Source organism: Sinocyclocheilus grahami, unplaced genomic scaffold (assembly GCF_001515645.1).
Source record: "Sinocyclocheilus grahami isolate Dianchi unplaced genomic scaffold, SAMN03320097.WGS_v1.1 scaffold61.1, whole genome shotgun sequence".
NCBI classification, from domain to species: Eukaryota; Metazoa; Chordata; class Actinopteri; order Cypriniformes; family Cyprinidae; genus Sinocyclocheilus; species Sinocyclocheilus grahami.
The window spans coordinates 1445696-1458760 of NW_015505240.1; the positions used below are offsets into that span (position 1 = coordinate 1445696).

The window sequence follows — 13065 nt, forward strand, 5'->3', positions numbered from 1 at the left end:
GTTCTCTGCACCACTTCGCTAAAGATATGCGCCTCGCCTATTTTTGAAGGTAAAAGTGTTCCCTTGAATGTGCTCTAGAACTGCTCTCGCGATACTTTGATGTCATACACCGATCAGTCTGCGCAGCGCTGCTTGAAAGTCGAACACACCTACTGGGTTTGTGGTGGTGGTGTTGTGTGCGCTAGGAACTTATATCCGTCATATGTCATTGCGTCACTATATCATTGATATCGCGATATGACACTTTTTTTTTAAATCTTGTAAATATTTATACTGGTATTATTGTGGACAGTATGATATGGCACACCCCTACTGTAAAGATATTTATAATGTTACAAAAGAATTGCTGCTTTTCTTTTTTCAGGAATAAAGAGTAGCAGCCCTTTTCCTTAGTTATTGCTTGGTTTTTTAGTGGTTTCTCGCGTCCCCTTCTAGTCCTTCTTCAGTGGTCCTGCACTTCATCAGCAATACCAATGAGTTATCATTTCCGCTAATGGACCAAACCCAGCCATCATCTGTACCCGACCAATTCATCTCCTCAAGTGTCTAGCTCTGGAGTGTGTAAAGTAGGCAATTGAATGGATCAAGTTAGAGTGGAAGGTGGGTTTGTAACTCTGGGTCTCGTTTGCCCTTCTGTGGCGTTTTATCTTTTAAACTAAGTTAGAGAATGGTGGGACATTCAAGGAAAAAAAATAGTAATTACGAGCGGGAATGACTGCCGCCATGTCGAGTATTATCTGAAAGGGTAAGGTTTTATTGTATTGTTGAATTATGCAAGGAAGAGCATTTCGCTCAGTTATAATTCATTACAAGGGTCTGAACTCTGAACTGTAATGATTATTCCATAGGAGTGATTAGAGTTTAAAGCTAGTGCTGTTCTTTCTTTGGCAGTTTATTTTGTAAAGGTGTGTCGTGAGTCTGTGCTGTAATGCAACAAGTTCTGGCAGTGTGATTAGGGTGAGAATGGATACTGAACATTGTGGACCTGGATGAGGGAGTGTTCTTATATGGAATATGAGGGAAGAGCTTTGCCTTCATCTGCAACTGGTCACTGATTTGCCTTGATGACCTGGAATGTTCTTTTAAGAAAATTTCAAAATGATGTGTGTGTGATTCTCAAGGTATTTAGTGTAAAAACAGATTTGTATGATGCATGCATGCATTTTTGCTTGTTTTTTTAAAAGGAGACTCTTACCAAGACTCTTACCAAAAATGCATTAAAACAGTAAAATTCTGAAATATTATTACAATTTATATAACTTTTCTATTTTAAAATGTGATTTACTGTGATGACAGCTGAATTTTCAGCATCATTACGCCAGTCTTCAGTGTCACATGATCCTACAGAAATCGTTCTATTATGCTGATTTGCTGCGCAAGAAGCATTTATTATCATCAATGTTGAAAACAGTTGTGCTGTCATGATACGTTTTTTTTTTTTTCAGGATTCTTTGATGGATAGAAAGTTCCAAAGAACAGCACTTATTTGCAATGGATATCATTTGTAACATTATAAATGTCTTTAATGATACAATCAATTTAATGCATCTTTGCTGAATAAAACTATTAATTTCTTTAAGAAAAGCTTACTGAACTCAAATTGTTGAACAGAAGTGCATATAGTATTATTTTTTACATTAATAATTGTTTTATTTTTGCATTTTTGCCACAAATACTTTTGTGCTGAAATGGCTTTTAAAAAATTAAATGACATGAGCCAAAGAACAGCAGTTATTTGAAATAGATATAATTTGTAACATTATAAATGTCTTTAATGTCACTTTTGATCAATTTAATGCACCTTTGCTGAATAAAAAAATTACTGTCCCCAAATTGTTGAACAGTAGTGTATATATTATGGTTTAATTATTATTATAATTTTTTTTTTGCCATGAATCCTTTCATACTGAAATGTCTTTTAGAAATTAAGTTAACGCGAGCTTTATCATGCTTCCCAAGAAACTTCAGAAAATTTTTACAAATTGTTACATTTATTTATTTTTTCATACCAGATAGTAGCTTTCTGCAAAGAAATCTCTGTTTGCATTTCATATGAAAAGCACAGATCCATCAGGGCCACCCGATGGCATGACAGTAACACCCTAGTGCCTGTCAGAATATAACAGCTTCTCCCATCTCATCCAAATTGTATTCATTTTGTAATAATTAGGTAATAAATGGCAGGCATAATAAATACAAACAGTAACACTGGTCGATGTTGTTTGTCTCGGCTGCACAAATGATGCATGTCTCGTGGTAATGCAGACCGCCAGACATAAATAGAAAGTGAATTTCAGTCATGTAGTCATGAGCAGAAGTGGGTAAAGCAGGAGAAGAGGGCCTTTTTTACCCTCTACATTGCGTCATTTCTGGACTGGTGAGCTTCAGTAGCTGAGAGGGTGAATAAGATGCTCATTGTGTAATCGTGAGAGGGATGAATAGCGATTGAATGCAGGCCAAGGTGATGTTGGGGGCGGGATGCACTTATGCACAGTGGGAGTAGTGAAATGGTGGTCGTATCTATTGCTGGAGAGCTTATGAAGGCCAAGCTGAGAAGTTTAGACCACCTCATTCAGCCATAAGACAATAAAACGGTGCAAAATAGTAGTGTTCTGGATCTAAAAGCCATTTATAGCTCCCAGAGGGATTTATTTCTCACTGACGCTATAGCATTGAAACAGTTCTGTCTTTGTGTCCATCAATACACACAAAAGCTTTCTTGGCTGCCGCTTCCTTCTGATTTCTTTAAGATGCTCCTTTTTCATCCTCTCCTGGAGGTGAAATTAGGACTATCTCATGACTTGGACTCATGATTTTTTTTTTTCTGTCTTCCAGACTCATACAAGATATTGATTTATTTATGATGGTCTTTTTCTGTGTGTGTCATGTTTTGCAGAATGAATCTCGTATTCTTCGTGTCAAGGTCATTGCTGGCATTGATCTGGCGAAGAAGGACATCATTGGTGCCAGGTAAGAAAGAACTAAAGGATGCGTCCGGAGAGACGATGCACTATCGCACCTGTTCAATCTGTTCGCTCATTCATTAGCAAATGCAAATGTTGGAACCTTTTGGATGTGTGTGCGCATGAATGTGTTTGTGTATTTCCTCCTTTAGTTATGTGCCTGAATAAGTGAGCTGCACTCTGTGAGTCTTTCTCTCAATTTAGACAATAGACTTATCCAAACAAATGATCTGTCTGCCAGGAAAGGCGCACAAAGGGAAAATGCTTGGCTGATCTCGTTTGTGCAATGTTGCAAGTTCTTTTTATTTAACTTTGAAGTTCTCAGGTTCTAAAGTCAGAGGTCAGAGAGTGCGTAAATTACTGACAGTGTCATTTCTAAACATATCCGTTAACTTTTTGAATCTTGTGTGTAAGTTTGATGTCAGATAGGCATTACAATAGATTGCATACTTTCATACATGCATGTATTAGGCAATAATCAGCTATAAGAGTTTGCCAGGCATTTCCAGGACCATAACTGTAATGTAATTGGTCCATGACTGTTGTTTATTAGACACCTTTAGTTGGCTAATAAATAATGTGAGTTAAGTTAGATAATGATAACCACTTGCATTTACTTGATAACCGTTGCATTGTCCAACTCGGTGTCAAAATGCAGTGTAATTTTACTACTACTATTATTATTATTTTTATGGGAATTTTGACATCCCTACTTTAAACTTTTGTAAGTTATGTTTATACCATGCAATTGTAAAACATTTGCAGAACCTAATACAAATGTTGCTTTAAACGCTGATAAGATGCCTAAGAAAATTGGGTTTTGTTTTGTTTTCATTTTAACTTCAGACTTGTGTTTTGTAGGAGGCTCAGGGCAGGTTTGGTATCAAATTAACCTTTGATACCAAACCATTTCAATTCTCAGAAGGCTTAACAATTGACACCTAGTCACAAATCTCTGAGTTGAACTTCAACTTCAAAGTGGAGGAGTCTGGTGCTTGGCCCTCTGTAATGCGTAATGACTCAGATAAATACAGCCTTATCTGCTATTCCCCACTCTATTGCATGATGGACTTATATTTGTTTTTTCTGCTTAACAGACCAGTGTATTTCCTTCCTTTTTTCTTTCACAGTCAGTAACTTCCTTTAGTCCAAGACAAAGTGCCACAATCACTTAGCTTAGAGTAGTGTGTTAATTCTATTACTTAGCTAAGTTCCTATAAAAATAAGAAGACTAGAAAATTGTAAGATTTTTAAAAATGATTTTAAAGGAGGCTCTTATGCTGACCATGGCTGCATTTATTTAATTAAAAATACAGCAAAAACTGTAATATTGTGCAATATTATTACAACTTAAAATAACTGTTTTCTATGTTAAATATTTTTATTTATTTATATATCCATTTATTTTTAAATGTTTAATTTATTTGTGCTGCTTAATATTTACATTTACACCTTTTTTTCCAGATTCTTCGAGGAATAGAATGTTAAAGGAACAGCTTTCATTTAAAATAGAAATATTTTATAATGTCTAAACTGTCACTTCTGATCGAATTAATGTGTCCTTGCTGAATAAAAGCATTAATTTCCTTCCTCCTAAAAAACTTTACTAAACCCCACTCTCATGTGAAAAACTGAAATGTATATCAGAGTTGTAATGTGTGTTTACTGTCCCTGAGGATGCAAACGAGAGGGCTTTAACAAGTATTAGCCTTGGCTAATTGTCAAAATTGGTGCTACAACAAATTGGTGGTAACTTGATAATAGCACAGTCTCTTTAAAGTGAGTCAGTTCATTTAGCGGGCATCTTGGCAATACCACCGGGCAGCTATTTTCTTATAATGCGTGTATAGTAACCGTTGTGCTGTGGAAACGCTTGCGAGTGCACATTTGCTGCTACCATAGGGTTAGGGTGAACCTTGGGATAGTTTTATAACACAATCAAATGCAAATATACGTTCTACATTAAATATAACAGGCCATGCCACTGTCAAAAAGGCAGCTTTGTTTCTGTCATACAGAGCAATGATTTCTCTGGTTATTTTTTTATATGTACACTCTAGAAAATGCTGGGTTGTTTCAAGCCAACTTTGGGTCAAATATGGACTAACCCAACCGTTGGGTTAAATTTTTACATTAAATGTTTAACCCAAAAGTTGGGTTAGTCCAAATTTGACCCAAAGTTGGGTTGAAATAACCCAGCATGTACTATAGTACGCTGTCATAAAAAAAGCATTAAAAATAAACATTAAACAGAACATTTGCTGCAAAAGCCAGTTTTTGATTCAACCTGGGAAGAAATGTATGTGTGGAATTGCTTGTATTTATCTTACTCATTTCGCTCTCTGTTTTCTCTTTCTTTCCGTCTCTCTTGCTCCTGTGGTGTAGACGTCACAGCTCCTTCTGTTCTAACTATGCTGATGTACTGTAGGCTCCATCAGACCTGTCTGCTCCAATCACGGAGTCCTGGAGAGTGTGTGTGTGTGTGTGAGAGAGAGAGAGAGAGAAAGAGAGCACATTCACCTGTCAGCATGAGTGTTTGTGTATCCCAACATCCTATTGGCCGTAGATACACATTCTAATATCATTATGGACATCTCCTCTATAGGCAGATTGCTTGACGGCACGAGTCTCTTTCTTAGTCTGGCGTGTTTGGTTCATGAGGACCATGCTACATCTGTGCTAATTAAAGCAAAAGACATGCAGCTGAGCAAATGGACGCCACAAGGCACCATCACAGATGTCTGAACAGAGAAAGTGTGAAGGATTTGATAGGGCAAAATCTGTAGACTCCACACAGAACGTCTCCCTCATTCTCATTCACCTAGACGATCCACTCATGTAATGAATAGCAAAATATACCTTAGAAAACAATTTCTTTTATTTTAATTTATTTTTATATTTTAATTTATTTATAATGTTTTTAATAAAAGTCCATAGCACAACAGCACTGTAATTTAGGGGAATATAGTTATTCCCCTTGTGTAAAAGCCTTACATTAGTTAACATCCGCAAGTAATTCCTGGACGTTTTGGCTACGCTGGAGCCGGTCCCTCAGAGAGCCTCCCCTCTGTAAATGATAGCAAAAGCTGATCTTTTATTAAAGAAAAAAATAATAGAAAGGGAAGTAGCACAAAATCCGGTCTCTTTCAGATTTAAACTCGATATGAAGCATATTGCTTTAATTTGTTTTGGCAGAAGGTTCTGCAGAAAAGTGAGTTTCCTGTTTTTGAAAAGTTTTTGGGAGATTTTTTGATTAGTGCTTGTTTGGCTACATAAACCATGTTAGTAAAGGGCTAAAAATGGTTTCACAGCTTTGACTTAATTGGCATGGGCTTTTTGTTTTATTTTTGTATTTATTATAATTTTTTCTTGTTGCACTAATCTGAACAAAACACACAGTCTTAAACGCTCTAGTTCATAAAACCCTGTGTTGCCATTTGACAACAGATTGCCATCACCCTTGAAAGTCCTTGAAAATGTCAATGAAGCTGCAGTTTTTTTGCACATACAGTCGATAATCCTGTTCACCTTTAGTTTACGTGACTTGAATCAGTTGAGATGGGTTCTCTGCCTCAGAATCCCCTTTTGATTTGTATTTCCCTCAGTTCCCCTCTAATATCTGCTTTTTGCACGCAATCAAGTATCGGTGCACACTGTTAGTGTCCCTATGACACCTGAGCGGTTTTGTGACCTTTAACGTGGGAAAATGGGACAGTGATTTGGCTGTCTGAGGTTTCTCTAGTGCTGGCCCACTAAAAATCAAAGATCCAAGAAATTCCAAAGCAATTTTTTCCAACTCACCTTTGTCTTCAGGCTATTTTTAAAATGATTTAGCCATTTTTGTCAGTTTTTGTAAAATGTTTTTATATTTATACACTTTACTTTTACATCTGCAAGCATAAATGTGTCACTCATCAAATTTTTTGATCTTCTCCTGGAAATGACATCTCCTTTTATAGCTGGAGAACATCCATCTGTTCAAAACGTATAATGTGTTTACAAAGGCGAGAACGTCCAGTCTCAAAAGTGGTATATTGTTTTATCCTAATCAAGAAAGCGAATCCTTGTATAAACATTAAATTAGAGGTAACAGGAAATCCAGACACTGCAATTAAAAACCAGAGAAGGCCGTTTTCAGCTGCACAACAGTCTAAAGAAAAGGAAAGAAAGCAAAACAACTGTTCCAGAAGCCAGTGAATGAAAAATGCTGAGCTTGACTTTCAGGCTAAAACCTAATTTGCATACTTCTACTTAAGTACTATGCTGTTGATGGTAAATTACATGGTTTTAAGAATGTAATAAGCTAACGTGTCAATATTGGATTGCTGTGATATCATGAAATTGTTTCCAAATTACATTAATTTAGTTGGTAATGGCACTTCGAGATTGGAAATTGGGATTCGACCATTCTTTCATTTAGGGGTGTGTGATATCATGATTTTTGATCGTGGGTGATCCCCACGATCTGCTTTTGAAGAAATATCGTAGTATCACGCTACAGCGCACATTCTATCAGTTGCAGTTCTAATGCCTCTGTTTCAATATACTGTACAACGCGACATACATTCACAATAGAGCCCGACCGATATGGGTTTTTTTGGTGGGCCGATACCGATATTGGGGAGTAAAAAGGCCGATATCGATATAATGGCCGATATTCTTTGTGTATATTATAGTACAGTACCAGTCAAAAGTTTGGACACTTTCCCATTCATGTGTCCAAACTTTTGACTGGTACTATATATAGAATTGAATGTGGTGATCAAACATTTATAATGATGTGACAAAGATATGTAATGGAGGCAGGGCATTTAACAATTTAACAAACTTTATTATCCAAAATGAGTCTGACATCAGTGCACTGAACAGTAAAGTTGAAGTTTAACTTCTGAACATTCATTCACGGATTTGCGCTACTGTCTTCACACACAGACGAAACTTACTAGAGAAGTGTGAAGTGACATAATATACCTCTGTAAATAAATACAATTTAAATTCACGTTTTTTTAATGCCCTTTGAATATAATGTGTATGTTCCCTTGGAACTGGAATCATGGCGGAATATCATGTGAAGTCCACTTCGCAGGGCACTTACTGTTGAATAAGACAACTCTTGAATGCTGCTGCCTGAACAAGAGACCTCCTTACTGAAGTAAAAGTGTTGGCTGGTGTCACTATCTCGCGAACGAGGCGGTGGATCTCCACCAAATTCGGGGGATCCCTTCAGCTCGAGGAGCCCTCTCGAACGCCATCCACCGTGCGTCGGTAGCCCCTCAGGATCACCAGATGAATTAAAACGCCCGTAACTCCCGGGCCCTGGGGGCTATCGACGTGAGGGTGGGGACCTCGAGACGTACACTCGATTTAGCGTTCCAGAGGGTTCTTCGAGCTGAAGGGATCCCCCCGAATTTGGTGCGGATCTCAATGGTATTCCATACACTTAAGCTTTATAAGTACTGAAATATCTGCGACAGACTCATATCGGCTGATAAAATCGGCAAAACGATATATCGGTCGGGCTCTAATTCACATCAAATGTTACTCAGCGGTAGAGTTACACTCATGGGACACTGAACTTCGTAATCACAAAAGTATATTATTTGCATGTGCCTTAAAGCCTTGCCGGTTAAACATTTCATTAGCGTGCTGTTCTGACTTGCTTTTTCTGAGCGCATACACCTGAGGCACGCACGCTAAAAAGCCTGTCAAACAGCGCCTGATTACTGGACTAAGTTATCTTTTGTGTCTGATTGCGCTAATACTGTCAAAAACACACAAGGTTTGCAAGTAAACACAGTTGGTTATGTCTAAAGTGAAAGTAAACAGTTGAGAGAAAAACGGATGTGTGCCTGTATATTAGATGCGTGCAGCTCTGAAAGCGACAGCAGACTAATTGTACTAAACATGCTGCTGCTTGTTCAGCCAAAAAATTTACATTTGGGTCACATATAGTGGTTTATTTGTATATTTGTTCATGCAATTTCTTGAATGCTACTGCTAAATACACCTACTGTAAAAAGAACCTACCTGAAAAAAGCACTGTCGACTCCTTATAAAATGCGGTTACCGTATTTTCCGGCATCACCGGGGCCCCCCTCAGCCTGGGGCCCTGGGCTAAGTCCAGGTAAGCCTGTGCATTAATGCGGCCCAGTATATCGCCCACCCATACTTTCGTGTGTTTTTCCCCTAACATGTACAAAAACGTATAGATCTTGTTATCTGTATGTGAGACGATGCTATAGTCGATGTGGGGGAAAGGTGTCGTTATTATTCTATACCAGCATGAAATCATCCACTAGATCCTTACAGAGAGAGTAAGCCACCTGGGATTCAGTCAAATCAGCAGTACCTAGTCACACAGCCTGCTGTTTTTGTACAACACTTTTTGTTTTTGGTTTTCATTTTTTAATTTCTTGTTTTCTGTAAATTCAGTACAATTCCGTTGAGTTATTAAAAAAAAAAACATGATTACATTTTTCCTTGAACTTTCTGTTTGTTGTTGTGAAAGTCCTCACATCCCTTTGTCAGTGTAATCTCTAAGGTTTCAGGTGTAAAATCTTGTATGGAAAGGACATAATTGTATAAGTTTGGAAAGCAATATGTTTTTGTCTGTTGTGATTAAATAGCTGTACAAAAGTCATTTTATGAAGTTTCAAGTATGAGTGTGTGTGTGTTTTCCTATAAATGCACAATGAAAGCACACGTTTTTAATCATTTCATGTCATTTATACAGTTCTGTGCATCATAGTATGTGTTTCATATTAGTTCTAAGTTTCATACTATGAAATGAAGCGCACTTACAGTATAGAACTTACTTTATACAGTTTGAGGTTTATTGCAAAATATATAATCTACTACTGTCAATCATATCCATCTTATAAGATTGTTATACAACTTTTCCATAAGAGATAAGTACTGGATGTGCATCTGACCTATTGTTCGATCTAGTCACTCTTGTGTGTTTAATTGTTCCTGTTTGGTAAACTAATGAGTCCTGCTGTGCTAATCCTTAATTTCTTAATGGCTTCCTTTCTTTGTCTCACTCCTGTTTCCTGACCACTTTTCCAACTTTACCTCACCCAGACCTATTGCTCTTGGTGTTAGTTGAATTGGATTGGATATTATATAATATATTTATTGTAATATATTTATAAATCTGCAAAATCAGTGCTGATAATTTAGTCATTTTAATTGTAATCTGATTATATTCCTATTAATGTCTGTACAAAAATACAATATTTCATACTTATAGCAGCACATTATTATCTAGATCGTGTACAGAAATGGACAAAATTACATTATTTTATGCTTTTAGGTTAAATAAATCAATAAAAAAATAGCAAAAAATGATCCCACATAATATAAAATCAGGATTAAAATACACCACACAATCCTAGGTGTTACATAACAAATTATTAGGGGACAAAATACTGATATGGCAATATATCGTTGTCCTTTTTTGTGCAATAAGACAATCAATACACTGGCGCCAAATATCAATATTAATTTAATTAATAAAATAAACAGTTGCTGGTCCCCATTAACTTTGATAAAACGAAAAGAATACTGTGGAAGTTACTGGAGACAAGCAACTGTTTGGTTACCCACATTCTTCAAAATAACTTTTATGTTCAACAGAAGAAAGAAACTCGTTCAGGTTTAAAACAACTTGAGCGTGAGTAAATAATGACGTTTCATTTTTGCAGAATTTTCAGCAGTTTGGACTTGAATGAAGAGAGAGAACCTGCACTTAACCTTTTGACAGGCAATCTGTTTTCAAAGTTAGACAGATATCGTGATGTATCATTATAGGATTGTCTAGCAATATATCAATTATCACAGAATTGATGTATCGTGATATTATCAGTATTGTGAGCCGTGTATCGTATCGTATCGTGAGGTACCCTGTGATTGTGTTTGTTTGTGAATCAATGGTTATCATTGTAGCTTATCACTTAGTCAGAATTATTTTTCCATTGCCAAGATGTGACACATTTATTACTTCATTATTTAATTGCCTGACCAGCCAAAGGTACATTTTATAGTACAAGATGAGAAATAAGTGATCTATCAGTATTGTAAAAATATGAATTCACTGTTTAATAAACATATCTTTTCCAGTTTTGTGTGTATACATTTTTAATGTTCATTTTCAAAATTGTTGTTGTGAGAAGGTCTTGTATGTATTTTTGTCTCTTCCTATTAGTGATCCATACGTCAAGCTCTCCCTATATGTCACTGACGAAAACCGTGAGCTTGCCTTAGTACAAACGAAAACCATCAAAAAGGTGAGTTTTATCCACACTCAGTAGCTTGTTTGTGACAATGAGGTTTAGTTTGTTTTAGGATGACTGAGTGAACTGAAAGCACACAAAGTAAAGAAGTGATGAGATAAACAGGTGATGGTTGAAAATGCTAAAGCCAGTACCACTAGGAGGAGTACTTCCATAGACCTGTGGCAGTACTGCATGGGCTTTCATAGTTATATCAGGCCTTGAATGATATGACACAACAGTTGTATCAATTATAAGAATCCAGTACCATTTGAATGTACAGTATGCAAACTACTTAAAGTGCCAGTCATTATGGATTTAAAATAAGCTTCAAATTTTTATTTTTTTTTTAACTACATATTTTTCTTATATCTTTCTTTTGATTGGTAAAGACCCAGATATTTTTCTTGACATTCACTCTCATAAAGTGCTTGTGGAGGAAATTAGTGTATATAAAGTGACAGTAATGGTGTACTAAATGATACTTCCCTATTTATCTGTTTGTCCTTGGAATGCACATGCAAGGAACTAAACAACGATGCCAACTTGTGATAACGTCACCAGAAATTAGCCATTTAAATGAGTGTTGGTGTGACATTCACAGACCATCTTAAAGCCAAGTGCATGCTTTTTGATGAAAATGTTTTATAGGCCAGACAGATAATTCTTTAAAAATGTTTTTAAGGGCAGAAATTTTTTGTTTTGTTTTGATGCATGTATAATATTGTTCTTTAGAAAATGTAAAGCCTTTATTAATCATCTTAATAATTAATTTTAATTTTAACATTTACTAATACATTATAAAAAAAAATTATGTTTATATTATTTAATGAACATGAACTACCAATGAACTGTTGTATTTTTATTAACTAATGTTAATAAAGAATAATAAATACTGTTACAAATATATTGTTTTTTGTTAGTTAACACATTAACCAATGTTAACTAATATATGGACCATATTGTAAAGTGTTACAAATATAGGAGTGAGAATAATTATTAAATATGAGAATTGGTATAAATATATATATATATATATATATTTAAATTAATTGTTTGTCATTTATTAATTGTCAGAATGAATAATTAAGAATTAAGGAAAAAATAATTAATTGTCATTTAATATCAAAATTAGGCTTCATTTTCTTTAAGCAAATTTTATTTTTTTTTACATTTAATTTTTGGGTGAAATAACTCCCAGGCATTTTCTTGGCAGGTTTCTTTTAGACACTTGAATGAAAACTAAAAGTTTGGTCTGCCTCGCCCTCGGGCAGGCGATAAATTGATTTAGCAAGTCAGTCAGCATTTGGGTCCATTCAGTTCCATTAAGTCACTATTCAGTAAAGTCCTTACTCTGGAATCTCCTGTGCTGTGACTGCAGACTCTTCAGGTTGTCAATAGCTGACAATGCACTGCTGTGTGGAACATAAGCTTCTTCGTTCCTCAGGTCTCAGACTGTGTTGATGGATGCTTTAGACATCCTGCTTTGAAACACTGGTCTGGGAACTCAACGGCCTGTGGCACATAATCAAGGTTATTTTCGTAAACGAAAACTAAAACTAAGACACAAACGATTGATGAAAAAACAATTTTATAAACTGAAATAAAATAAAAATGTCAAAATAATTGAAAAACTAAACCGAAACTAAACTAACAACAGTTATTGAAAAATTAACTGGAATAAAATAATAATTATCAAAAATAAATAATTGTTTTCATAATCATTACGTTCTCACCCCTTGGCGGAAAAATATATACGAGCTGTGTAGGTTTAGCGAAATAGCCTACCTGTAGGCCTAATGGCGCATCACACACATGGGGTTATCTGA

At 35.8% G+C, this 13065-nt stretch overlaps 1 protein-coding gene across 2 annotated transcripts in view; it reads left to right on the forward strand.

Annotated features, from left to right (window-relative positions):
- Nucleotides 1–13065, forward strand: part of LOC107584553 (E3 ubiquitin-protein ligase NEDD4-like) — a 73133-nt gene that overhangs the window by 11002 nt on the left and 49066 nt on the right. For both annotated transcript variants that reach the window (XM_016271221.1, XM_016271222.1), the window contains exons 2-3: nucleotides 2897–2970; nucleotides 11170–11251. In XM_016271221.1, coding sequence (XP_016126707.1) covers nucleotides 2897–2970; nucleotides 11170–11251 — 156 coding nt within the window. The remainder of the gene's footprint in view (nucleotides 1–2896; nucleotides 2971–11169; nucleotides 11252–13065) is intronic.